Source organism: Bufo gargarizans, chromosome 4 (genome assembly GCF_014858855.1).
Source record: "Bufo gargarizans isolate SCDJY-AF-19 chromosome 4, ASM1485885v1, whole genome shotgun sequence".
NCBI classification, from domain to species: Eukaryota; Metazoa; Chordata; class Amphibia; order Anura; family Bufonidae; genus Bufo; species Bufo gargarizans.
The window spans coordinates 480,961,630-480,975,508 of record NC_058083.1 but is presented as its reverse complement, the minus strand read 5'-3'; the positions used below and the strand labels follow the sequence as shown (position 1 = coordinate 480,975,508).

The following is a 13,879-nucleotide window of genomic DNA, read 5'->3' as shown; positions in this document are numbered from 1 at the left end:
TATTACATCAATCAATCAATTCTCTGATGCTTGCATGTTTATCTAGACTTATCAAGAAGCCAGGGGCTGTCATTCTATCACGCTAGTCCTCCACCTGCTATCATAATGAAGATTACCTTGCAGATAAACCTTTCCCTGTGCAGCACACAGTCATAAAATGAGACCATTTTGCTCTCTCATTGAGAAGTTTCATCCCTCTGTGCTGACTGGTACAGAAAGAAAATATTAAATACTACTTCCGGAAAAAAAAAAAAAAAGAGCCATAAATTTGACAAAAGAAAAAATAAATAAAAATATTCTGAGATATGAATGAGCCCCCCCATAGCAGCAGCTGCAGGCAGACAGACATCATTACCTCTTGCGCTTTATCAGAAAACAACAGTCAATTTAAAAGATACCGTATTTTTCACTATTTTTTATAAGGCTACTTTCACACCCACGTTTTGGCTTTCCGTTTGAGAGATCCGTTCAGGGCTCTCAAGTGGTCCAAAACGGATTAGTTTTGCCCTAATGCATTCTGAATGAAGGATCTGCTCAGAACGCATCAGTTTGCCTCCGATCAGCCACCATTCCGCTCTGGAGGCGGACACCAAAACGCTACCTGCATGGGGACAGATCCGTTTTCTGACAGAATCTGGCACAATAGAAAACAGATCCGTCCCCCATTGACTTTTAAAGGAGTTCATGACGGATCTGTCTTGGCTATGTTACAGATAATAAAAATGGATCTGTTCATGACAGATGCATGCGGTTGTAGTATTGTAACAGATCCGTTTTTGCAGATCAATGACGGATCCGCCCAAAACGCGAGTGTGAAAGTAGCCCAAAAGTAGGGGGGGAAATGGCTCCGCGTCTTATAAAGCAAATACTAGTGAGTGCTTCCCATTATGGAAGCACTCACTAGTATGCATTAGGTGCTGGGAGCGGGGAAGAAGCACTGCAAGCGCTTCCGGCACTCACCCTCCCTGGTCTTCTTGCTAGGGCCCGCACCTCCACTGTCCTGACCCCGTACAGCGTCAGGATGGAGTGCGCAAACTATGACCTGATACTGCACGCAGTCAGGTGACAGTGTAGCGCGGGCCGGAGAAGACAGGGGAGCGTAACGCCGGTCCGTAGCGGATCCGCGGCGCAGGAGAGGTAAGGAAGTTTTTTTTTATTTTAGTCTGATGGGGGTCTGAAAGAAAAGGGCTGATCTGAGGTCTGATGGGGGTCTAAAAAAAAGGGCTGATATGAATTGTGATGGGGGTCTAAAACAAAAGGTCTGACATGAAGTCCTGATATTTATGGGGGTCTGAGCTGCGGATCTGATATGAGGTCTGATGAAAAATATTTTTTTTCTTATTATCCTCCTCTAAAATCTGGGGTGCGTCTTATCATCGGGTGCGTCTTATAAAACGAAAAATACTGTATATCATAAAATGTATTAGCACTACATTTTGGACCTATTTGCTTAAAAAAAATGTTAAATCTGCCCCAGGGAGAGAGCAATTTCTGGTACTGCTGTGCTTACATCCTACACGCCGACATGAAAAGCTGCTAGAGAATGCAATAATGGTTTAAAGGTGACTGACAAATCACAAGTGAGTCGGACACTGGTTACACCGCGGGTTGTTCCTGAGCAGTGCCCACAAGTCACACAGCAGCAGCTCTGACTGCTCCACGTGAGCTTAGCTGGGCAAACGCCTTCCTCAGTACCACTTTTACTTTAACTCCTTCATACACAGAACTAAATGGACGAATGCACTGTAATATTGCCACCATTCAAAGCAAAGGCTCTCTAGACTCATGACTTATTTTTTGGTAATGTCAACCATACATTTAAGGGCTCATGCACACATCCTTGTCCATTTATGCCGTTGCAAATAACTGAGACACAAAATCCGGACTGCATGCAGGTGGCCAGCCAACTCTTACCACCCCATGCCCACTTTTTTACAGAAGTGGCGAACGTGTCAGAAACCTTAATATATGTTCCCCTTTGTCTTTACTTTAAATGTGTCCTTCATTTATGATCATTCCTGGATTTGGCTTTAAAAAAAACGCATAAAAAAAACCTGAGGATGGAAACCTCGTCTGAAACCGGTGACAGATGAAGCAATTAACATTAATTATTTTCTAAGAATGGCATCTCTAGAGGCGTAGGATATATCAGGCAGCAAGTGAACAGTCAGTTCTTGAAGTTCATGTGTTGGGAGCAGGAAAAATAGGCATGCATATGAATCTGGACAAGTCTGACATGGACAAATTGCAATGGCTAGATGACTGCGTCCCCAAAATGACAGGTCTTGAGTGGTGTTCCTGGTAAGCAGTGGTTAACACCTACCAAAAGTGGTCCATGGAAGGAAAACCAGTGAACAGAAGACAGGGTTATGGGTTCCCAAGGATCACTGATACATGTAGGGAATGAAGGCTAGTCTGCCTGGTGTGATCCTACAAAAGAGCTACTGTAGCACAAACTGCTCAAAAAGTTACCGCTAGTAACGATAGAAGGGTGTTGAAAGACCCAGTGCATCATTGCTTGCCGTCTATGGAATTTTGTAGCTACAGACCGGTCAGGGATCCCATGGTCATCTACGTCAATCATGTGAGTACTAGAACTGGACCATGAGGCAATGGAAGAAGGAATCATGTGGATGGTCGGTGTGTGCATGAATTACCTGGAAAAGAGATGCCACCAGGATGCACTATAAGAAGAGTGGATGTTACTTTGCCTAAACATAATGGCAGTGTCCTCTTTCAGCTAGACAATGCTTCCCGTAAAAAAAAAAATGAAAAAAACATGAGTTCAAGGTGTAGACTTTGCCTTTAAGTTCTCCAGATTCCAATTTAATGGAGCTTCTTTGAGATGTGCAGGAAACAGACTGATTCCTAGAGGTCCCACCTAAATACTTAGAGGTCTTAGAGGATCTAAAGCTCATGTTTTGGTGACAGGTACTATAGGACACCTTTGAGAGGTCTTGTGGAGTCCATGCCTCGAAGGGTCAGAGCTGTTTTGACAGAATAAGGGGGATCTACACAATAATTTTAATCTTATGGATGACTGGTGTATTTCATAGCTTCGGTTGTGTTGATGTCTAAAACATTCAGTCCTCATTTCCACTGGCATCTGCTTCATACACATCACATGTCGAAAAAGATCCACCATCACCGATCTAATGTGTATGTGGAATTTCAAAGTCCGAATACAGTTCATCCTCAGGGCTCGCTTACACATATGCAGTTATGGGCCATCAGAAACTCTCTGACAAATAATGAGATTGGATTTTTAGCAGACTGGATTGCAGCCATAGAAACAAGTCTGAACGCTGTAATTTAGATACATCTACCCTGTTATCTTAATACAAGGTCATTCACATACCAACTGGAAATATGTCCTGTACCTTGGCTCTTGAAAGCAGGAACTTGACGCAGCGGTCGTGACACATGTCAGAGGCGTTGTAGAGAAGCTCCTGAATATTGTTTGCAATTTTACCAAGTTCCAGGTCTGTTAATTTTATATCCTCGGTCATTCTTAAAAAAAAAAAAATTGACAAGGGTTAATTCAGTTCTCGGCCTTTACAGCCGAGGAGAGGTAAATTCACAATATTACACAATGGCATCAACGCAACCATCTTTAATAATAAATGAGCACGATATTGTGCAGAAAACAGCAGGGGGATAGACATTTAGTGCAGTTAGAAATGACCCCATTAATGATTTATTAATTCTGAACCGATGCGCCGTGTACACTGTAAGGGTCATTCTGGAAAACGGATGCCTGCTGTGAAAGGTTTTTGGTATGAAACTGAGGAGCGATGGTTTACAAGAACACATAGCGGTAAATGAGGAGGACTGCCGGATCCACACAGAGCAGGAATAGCGCAGCACAGTTTTTGCTTTGATGGAGATCTGCACACGGACCTGAGAAGTGGTGGCTAGGCTGAATATACACTCACTGACAACAACAACAAAACTGCACCAACGGGGAGCTGTAGGAACTGAATGTGTGTGAATGTAATGAAGACATATGGAAGGGATTACAATATTAGAGCATTTCATCGGAAAAACTGTACAATTGTAAGGAGGCTCTAGGACCCCTCTAGCCTAGATACAAGATGAGATATGGTTGGCAAGGAGGTTCTGAATGCTATTCCGCAGCACATTTGCCCAGAGATGTTATTGCTGGGCCTGTAGATCCTGCACACTTGTATGTTGCTGAAGCTGGCGTCCCAGCTGGTCCTAGAAATCTGGTGACTGGGCAGACAAGGAAGTGCTGTAAACTGGTGGAGACATTCCTGGGAAACCCTTGCTGTGTGTGGGCGAGCATTATCCTACGGAAAACCCCATTTGGAAGCCCTACCATGAGAGGAACACATATGGTCGGGGGATGCTGTTACTGTCCCCCGTATCACTACTAGGGGTTACCGACTGTCGTATGTGATGGCTCCGCAGATCATCACACCAGTAGCTGCTAAGCACCTGGAAATAGTCCAGACAGAGACAACAGTGTGTAATGAAGGTGCCACCTGCATGTGGATGGTGGACAATGAAACTGTAGATGTTGCTCAAATGATCCTCTCTACTGTAGGCCGGTCTGAACTGTCCAGAGCCTGTTTGCTGAGTGCGCGTGCCCTCACATAACCACTGCTCCCAACACCTCCTAACAGCTAGGTCAAAACGGGTTAGATTGCGGGAATTTGTTGAAATGACCACCCTGCTTCTCACAGTTTAATGATGTGCCCCCTCTCACCAAGACTTACACCACCCAAAAGTAGCCTCTATCCTCTTGTGGAAAAAGAGCCAGGGGTCATTTATCAAGCCCAGCGTTTAAGACGCCAGTCTTAAAACCCTGTGATCTGGCGGTGAATCCAACGAAGTTATGAAAAGTTGCTGAAGAGTTATGAAGAGGTTCGGAGAATCCACCGCTGGTCTAAATTTGAGCTAGCTTCCTTGCTGGCTTAAATTTAGACCACTTTCTATGCCTAAAACATCCCTGTCTCCGCCCACTCCGCTCCCTGTTTTTTAGACCTGGCATGAGCAAGGAAAAGTTGCCGATTGCGGCGCAAATAACCTGCGACAGATATACGTAAAAAAACTGATGTATATCTGATAGTGCCTAATCAGACCAGACCTGTAATTTTTTACATATCTGCCTGACACAGAAATGCATGCCACATTTTGCAGCAAGCCATCATTTCTATCAGGTTGCATTGAGTGTATAATGTACAGTACAATCATGTGGCTGTATTTTAAAACTAACCAGTGCCATCAGAAAGTCACTCACATACCAGCAGGCTTTAATATTTTCTTTGTCTAATAACCACAATAAATCGGAGCGATATTCTAGCACCGTCGTTACCATTGCAATGCTCAGTTTTGTTGCTCATGCAGGACCCAATTTCATGGAAATGATGTAATTCCACCTTCAGGCCTCAAGATGGCACAATACTACATGAAAGTATTGGATTGACTGAAAATGCTTTCAAAATCGCTCCAGTCAAGTCATTTCTCTGAGATTTTTTTAAATCACTACTTGATGGGATGTCGCTTGGAAATCTCTTGAAAAAAAATGGTCATTAAAGTTTTGCCTACTCTGTCAAAAAAAAAGGCTCGCTGTGCACGGTCTCTGCTCTGTTGCTTCTTACATATGGAGTCTGACGGAGCATGCCACGACTTATTTTCTGTTAGCTTTGTACTCTGTACGGTATTAGAAGCGTATGAAGGCTCTCTGTGCCTTTATAGCAGACATATCACAGCTCCATACAAACTAGAGCTGCAAAATGTGCCATGTGCAAGAGCCAGAGAGGTTGGTCCAGCTCAGGGAGATTCTGCTGGAATTGCAGCTAACTATAGTGAATGTGGTCACGCTGACCCCCCAGCAGATTTGGACTTCTGCCCAATGTCGTATCATGGCCATGTTAACTTGTGGGTTGCAATGTGACCACATTCACTATCATTAGTTGCAATGTAGTCCTAGCCTTATTGCTACACGCCAAAGGAGAATTTGGGATCTGTGCAGTTTATATCAAAAGCTAATACTAGGGCTAGATCTAAACATTCTGTGGTGTGATCCTAAGCCATCACATGACAATCATTATCAATAGGCTTGAGTGAGACTGCCCGCAAATCGCTATAAGGTATATTGAAAAGCTGTATAACTGTTCAATATACAACGAGTACGCTTTATTGGCAGAAAGCATAATAAACGTTTAAAAAATGCAATGAGCTTTCAGCAAATACATGAGAGGTTCTACAGCACAATGCAATACACACTTATGTATTACGGTGAAGATGTTATATCTGCCACGTCAGCCCTAGTCCACTTTCACACTCGAGTTTTGGCTTTCCGTTTGTGAGATCCGTTCAGGGGTCTCACAAGCGGTCCAAAACTGATCAGTTTACATTCTAATGCATTCTGAATGGAAAAGGATCCGCTCAGAATGCATCAGTCTCCACTCCGCTTTGGAGACGGACACCAAAATGCTGCTTGCAGCGTTTTGGTGTCCGTCTGACGAAACTGAGCCAAACGGATCCGTTCTGACACACAATGTAAGTCAATGGGGACGGATCCATTTTCACTGACAATAGAAAACGGATCCGTTCTCCATTCACTTTCAATTGTGTTCAAGACGGAGCCGTCTTGGCTATGTTAAAGATAATACAAACTGATCCGTTCTATCTGATCGTATATCTGAACGGATCCGTTCATGACTGATCTGCACAAAACGCGAGTGTGAAAGTAGCCTTAGATGACCGGCAGCATACAAACACAGGTCAGCCATTTTGAACGACATGCTCATGATCATCAATTCTGGTTTCACAAGGCAAATTTCTACAAAGTCTAATTTTACTCACATTATTTCTACTCCCCCTGGGGTAACTGAAGGCAGTGTGTGATCTTTGCTGGAGGATGAGTCAGTAGTGCATTCAGGATCAGATACAGAATCGCTGCCAGACGGGTCACTACTGCTGGGTGATGCATTCCTCTGAAAGTTAGTGTTGGTAGCAGCAGGAGGGTGCTCACCTTCGCTGAATGCATCACTTATAAACAAGCCTTCATGAGTCAAGTAAGCCAGCTCGTTGTCCACTTTGCCTTCTCTGGCTAGGTCTTTCTGAGCTGCCATTACCTCCAGTTCTCTGATCCGCTGGTTTTTATCCAAGACCATGAGCACAACACTGCGGATAACGTTTATTGTGGCCTACGTGGAAATAGAATGAAAAATAAAAGTATAGTTAGACCTGCATAATATATTTCCAGAAACAGGAAAGCACAGAGTCTTTAGCTTTCCAGTACAGTTAAAGAGTCACTGCACTTTAATACAATTTCATTTAATTTAATAGAGAATGGTATAACTTTCATTTAAAAGATAAAAGTTATGGCCACTACGAATCTCACTTCCACCTAAGTTGCATTCTACTGCCTATTGTCAGGCAAGATCCATCTCTGGTAACAGAGATTCAGAAGATGGCAGAGAGGAAGTGGGGACGTGCCTGAGCCTGATAAACCAACTGATTCTACACTGCCTTTCTGCAAGTGTGATTTCCCTCTCCTTATCTGTTCTGTGAGCTCCAGAGCTGAAAAAAAAACAGTCGGAAGTAAGGTAAATGATGTCACAACAAGTACAGTGCTGGCAGGTTTTACAGAGGGATACACCTCCTGCTTCTGAGTGAACTGCATCTAGCTGTGCAGCTGAAACACAGAATAATATAACTAAAATAAACATTATGGAAGCCCAATAAAGAACTGCTCCTTCACAGTTATAATTGTACAAAGAAGCACAGATATTATGCATATTAAACCCAAAGCATATCGAAAGGACACTCAGTAACACACAAATCTACAGTATACATTTAAAGGTGTTATCCAAGACTCTAAAAAGCTCCCCCATATACAGGGCCCCTCACAATAAATATACTTACCTTGCTGCACTACGCTCTTGGTCCCGGCACCGCCGCTGCAGCTTCTCCCCAAGCGCGGATTAAAACATCTGGTGCCGGGGGGAGCAGCCAATGGGAGACAGGGACGGGGACGAGCCTCCCTAGTTTCACCCGCGATGCTATGGAAGCTGGTCCCAGTCATCGCCTGCCATTGGCTCCTCTCCCCCCCCCCCCTCCCCAACACAGATATTTTCATCCGCACACGGGGAGGAGCAGCAGCGGTGTGGGGACCAGGAGCAGCTCAGGGGGCGGGGAGCCAGGTAAGTATATTCATTGTGAGGGGCCCGGCGTATAGGGGGAGCTTTTTATAGTCCTGGATAACCCCTTTAAAGGCTGATGAGGAATTGCTTTTGTGAGACAACCCTTGCTTGTCTGAGCTCTGACAATGGTGGAGATTTGGTTACTGTGACCCCTGCTGATCACTAGAATGAATTGGCAGCAGAACTTGGAAAGCACTGTGCCTCTGACTTCATTCGGAGTATAGTGGAGAATGCAATTTCCTGCTTTATTAGATTCTCTATCTAATAGTGGTAATATTCCATGGTTATAAAAGAAGGAGGCTTTTCATTTCTTTTTACTGGCTCGTCATGTATTCATGATCACACTATTAATGAATTATCTGTACTGGCATACAGACAGCTTTCACATTGGAAGTGATGAATCTGATAAGAACCTTACCCAGATGACACATTGGAAGTGATGAATCTGATAAGAACCTTACCCAGATGACATCAATATATCTCAGTATTTACCTCGCCTAACTGCACTGTTCCCCATATTTCAAAGCATTTTTATTAAAAATCCAAGGACACTGTTCATTCAGACTTCTCACCTTGACTCTCTGAAGGAAAACTGTAAACTTGGAAAAAATGTTTTGCAGCAAATCGAACCAGTGGGAAAAATTCATCATCCGCATCTGATCGGCAAGCCTAGGGCAGCAAAACTTCAATTAATATGCATCCCACAATACAGATATTCCAGAAGCTAAATATGGGTATGGTTATTGGAAATATCATTCACTATGCAAAATAATAAAGTTACCCAAAACCAGAAAATTCAGGTCTGAAAAGCGGAGATCTACAGTGTTGCTTGCAGGGCACAACTGAACAGATTTTGCATACTGCTCCACAAATAAGCGCAGTCACACTGTATAGGCCTGTACACGTCGGTCATCGTCAACTACGATTCTGCCATATTCTTTCTTATCAACTGTTATTCAAAAGGCACAATATTTTTTTCCATTTGGTGTAACATCATGTCATGTCAGGACATCAAATTGTAATGATAGATCTGCTTTAGTGAAAATTTTGCAATGTTGTTTCATCTATCCCTACTTATCTGGTCTCTGGTGCCTGGTTCAGGCTCCTGGGCTGCCTTCACTGAACTTCCTGTCCTGGTCTGTCAACGTCCACATGAGCAGGGTCACCTGAGTCACTGCAGCCAATGACTGGCCTCAGCGGCGACGTGTACCCAAGTGGCACATCACTGTTGGGTCAGGTGAAGACAGTCAGGGAGTCACAATCCAGCTACAGGGACCACATGAGTATGGATTTCTCAACAAGTCCCACTGGGTAGGGAGGCCAATAAATGGCAGCAGCGGTCACGTGTTGTCAACATGACGTCACTGCTGCAGCCAGGTAAACAAAGGCCGGCCGGGAAAACCAGAACGGCAGCATATGATCTGTCAGGTAAGAAACGCTCATTTCTTTTTTGCAGGAGAATCCCATGTGTGGCTCAGTGTCCTCCTAAAACCGGACAACCCCTTTAATGCTAGGGATACAGAGCGACTATAGTAAAATGGTACTTTGATATTTGGCTGATGCCGCATCACTGTGTAGCCCCAGTATTATGGAGAACGTGCATGGCTAAATATCATCACTGTTATAGTCTGCACACATTAAGAAATGTCCTATGCAGAAATCAGTATCACTGCAGGAGTTACACTGGCAATATGGAAGTATTGCAAAACACCAAACGGATCTCCATTGGATATATTCTATGGAGAAGTACTTACAGTTTACAGCAGCTACAGTGGGGCAAAAAAGTATTTAGTCAGCCACCAATTGTTAAAAATGTTCTCCCACTTAAAAAGAGAGAGGCGCCTGCAATTTTCATCATAGGTATACCTCAACTATGAGAGACAGAATGGGGAGAAAGAATACAGGAAATCACATTGTAGGATTTCTAATGAATTAATCGGTAAAATAAGTATTTGGTCACCTGCAAACAAGCAAGATTTCTGTCTCTCACAGACCTGTAACTTCTTCTTTAAGAGGCGCCGCTGTCCTCCACTCGTTACCTGTGATAATGGCACCTGTTTGATCTTGTTATCAGTATAAAAGACACCTGTCCACAACCTCAAACAAACAGTCTCACTCCAAACTCCACCATGGCCAAGACCAAACAGCTGTCGAAGGACACCAGAAACAAAATTGTAGACCTGCACCAGGCTGGGAAGACTGAATCTGCAATAGGCAAGCAGCTTGGTGTGAAGAAATTAAATGTGGGAGCAATTATTAGAAAATGGAAGACCTACAAGACCACTGATAATCTCCCTCGATCTGGGGCTCCACGCAAGATCTCACCCCGTGGGGTCAAAATGATCACAAGAACGGTGAGCAAAAATCCCAGAACCACAAGGGGGGACCTAGTAAATGACTGGCAGAGAGCTGGGACCAAAGTAACAAAGGCTACCATCAGTAACACACTACACTGCCAAGGACGCACATCCTGTAGTGCCAGACGTGTCCCCCTGCTTAAGCCAGTACATGTCCGGGCCCGTCTGAAGTTTGCTAGAGAGCATTTGGATGATCCAGAAGAGGATTGGCAGAATGCCATATGGTCAGATGAAACCAAAGTAGAACTTTTTTGTAAAAACTCAACTCGTCGTGTTTGGAGGAGAAAGAATGCTGCGTTGCATCCAAAGAACACCATACCCACTGTGAAGAATGGGGTGGAAACATCATGCTTTGGGGCTGTTTTTCTGCAAAGAGACAGGACCACTGATCCGTGTAAAGCAAAGAATGAATGGGGCCATGTATCGTGATATTTTGAGTGAAAACCTCCTTCCATCATCAAGGGCATTGAAGATGAAACGTGGCTGGGTCTTTCAGCATGACAATGATCCCAAACAACCACCCGGGCAATGAAGGAGTGGCTTCGTAAGAAGCATTTCAAGGTCCTGGAGTGGCCTAGCCAGTCTCCAGATCTCAACCCCATAGAAAACCTTTGGAGGGAGTTAAAAGTCCGTGTTGCCCAGCGACAGCCCCAAAACATCACTGCTCTGGAGAAGATCTGCACGGAGGAATGGGCCAAAATACCAGCAACAGTGTGTGAAAACCTTGTGAAGACTTACAGAAAACGTTTGACCTCTGTCATTGCCAACAAAGGGTATATAACAAAGTATTGACATGAACTTTTGTTATTGACCAAATTCTTATTTTCCACCATAATTTGCAAATAAATTATTTAAAAAAAATAATAATCAGACAATGTGATTTTTGGGATTTTTTTCTCTCATTATTATCTCTCATAGTTGAGGTATACCTATGATGAAAATTACAGGCTTCTCATCTTTTTAAGTAGGAGAACTTGCACAATTGGTGGCTGACTAAATACTTTTTGGCCCCACTGTATAAGGGTTATCCTGTGACAAACGTATCACACATCTATTAAGGCTACATGCACATAACCATATGCATTTTGTGGTCCGCAAACCACGGATCTGCAAAATATGGATACCGACCATGTGCATGCTGTAACTTCTTAGTAGAAATGTCTATTCTTGTCCCCAAAACAGACAAGAAAAGGATATGATTAAGAACACGTTTGTTTGAAAAGCGTAGACTATTATTTGGAACACTGACGTGATGCTGTCACTGTATGGATCTGTGCTATTTTGAATGAAGGAACCTACAACGTTGTTTAACTTCGATGCTGGATTCATCTCTTTATTCCTGCAAGAATAGGATATGTTTGATCATTTGTGAAGCGGCTGCATGGAAGTGGACAGCACACAGATGACATTCATGTGCTGTCTGCATTTTTGGTGGCCCTATGGAAATGAATGGCTCCGCGTGCAATTATGCAAAAAACTCAGACACGGCCTGAAAATACAGTCGTGTGCATGAGGCCTTAGGGTACTTTCACACTAGCGTTAAAGTTTTCCGGTATTGAGTTCCGTCTTATGGGCTCAATACCGGAAAAAAACACTTCAGTTTTATCCTAATGTATTCTGAATGGAGAGCAATCCGTTCCATATGCATCGGTTCAGTCCCCCTTACGGCATTTGGCCGGAATGACTGATCCGGCATTAATTTCCATTGAAATGTATTAATGCCGTACCAAATGTTTCGGAAAACCGGATCCGGTTTCATGGTCTGCGCATGACGGTCTTTCAATGCATTTGTAAGCCGGATCCGCATCCGGAAATAAATGCTATCTGTTTGCAAACGGATTTCCGGATCCGGAAGGCAGTTTCGGCAACGGAATTGCCTGCCGGAATCCTCTAACGCTAGTGTGAAAGTACCCGTAGATAGGTGACCAATGTATGACTGTCCCCACTGATCCCTAAAAGAAGGGTCCAGAGCCCCAAGTTCTGGAAGGGTTTGAATAGAGTGGTGGTAAGGCATGCCTGTGAACGCTCCAGTCAAAGTCTATGGGACTTATGGAGATTGCCAATCTCTGTACTACCTACCTGGAGATGGCACAATATAGTTTTCTTCCTTCTTTGATGAGAAGGCAAAGTGGACAATAATTACTGGGGAGTGTACATGAGAAGGCGAGCAGAGAATTATCTGAACGTCTTAAAAACTGTAGGATAATAGACTTTTTCCTTGGCACTGAGGGTACATTCACACGACCGTGTGTAATCCTTTCCGATTTGCGGTCTGCAAATAACGGAACCGTGTGTGTGCATTTTGCGGACAAATGACTTCCGTATGTCATCTGCAATTTGCGGATCCATTGACTTGAATGCTGCTGTGGACCGATCTGTACGGACAAGCTTCATATTTTAGCGGAATAGAAATGCGGACACACAGATGCGGACAACATACTGAATGTTGTCCGCACATTTTATTCACTCATAGGAATGAATGGGTCCGCTTCTATTCCGCAAAATGTGGAACGGATGCGGATCGGATGCAGAAAAAAAATAATACGGTCGTGTAAATGTACCCTAATTGTTCAAACAACTTCTTCCCAAAGTTTACTTTAAGTGAACCTGAACATATCTAAATCATTTTGATTACACATTCTCATGTTATCCACCCTAAAAACACTTCTGAAATCTCTGCTACTAGGGGTCTCCCTTCTAGCAGTTTTGCTGTCCTCTCACTTTTAGGGCCCTTGCACGCGACCATATGCCCTCCGGGACATGAGCGGGCCATATATCCCAGAGCGGCATTGATCGTGTGCAGGGAAGCACACAGCATCATAGGTTACTGTGCACTTCGGGTCACCTGCGGGACTATTGTCCTGCACTCATATGATCTTCTGAGTGTGGGACAATAGCCCCGCGGGCGGCCCGATGTGCACAGCATCACTGTAATCTATGATGCTGTGTGCTCCTGTGCGCACGATCAATGCCGCTCCGGGACATATGGCCCGGTCACGGACCGTATGTTTCAGAGGGCATAAGGTTGTTTGAAAGGTCTCTTAGGCCTCTTTCACACGGGTGTCATGTTTTTTGCCCGGATAAGAGGCGGGTGGGTTGCGGGAAAATGCGTAATTTTCCGCGCAAGTGCAAAACATTGTAATGCGTTTTGCACGCGCGAGAGAAAAATCGGCATGTTTGGTACCCAAACCCGAACTTCTTCACAGAAGTTCGGGCTTGGGATCGGTGTTCTGTAGATTGTATTATTTTCCCTTATAACATGGTTATAAGGGAAAATAATAGCATTCTGAATACAGAATGCATAGTAAAATAGCGCTGGAGGGGTTAAAATAAAAAATTATTTAA

At 43.9% G+C, this 13,879-nt stretch overlaps 1 protein-coding gene across 3 annotated transcripts in view; it reads right to left on the bottom strand.

The window, feature by feature from the left end:
- The window catches only part of VPS54 (VPS54 subunit of GARP complex), a 78,055-nt gene that overhangs the window by 20,962 nt on the left and 43,214 nt on the right, over window positions 1-13,879 (bottom strand). For all 3 annotated transcript variants that reach the window (XM_044289317.1, XM_044289320.1, XM_044289319.1), the window contains exons 11-13: window positions 8,750-8,846; window positions 6,835-7,178; window positions 3,381-3,510 (exon numbers count right to left, since the gene is read on the bottom strand). In XM_044289317.1, coding sequence (XP_044145252.1) covers window positions 3,381-3,510; window positions 6,835-7,178; window positions 8,750-8,846 — 571 coding nt within the window. The remainder of the gene's footprint in view (window positions 1-3,380; window positions 3,511-6,834; window positions 7,179-8,749; window positions 8,847-13,879) is intronic.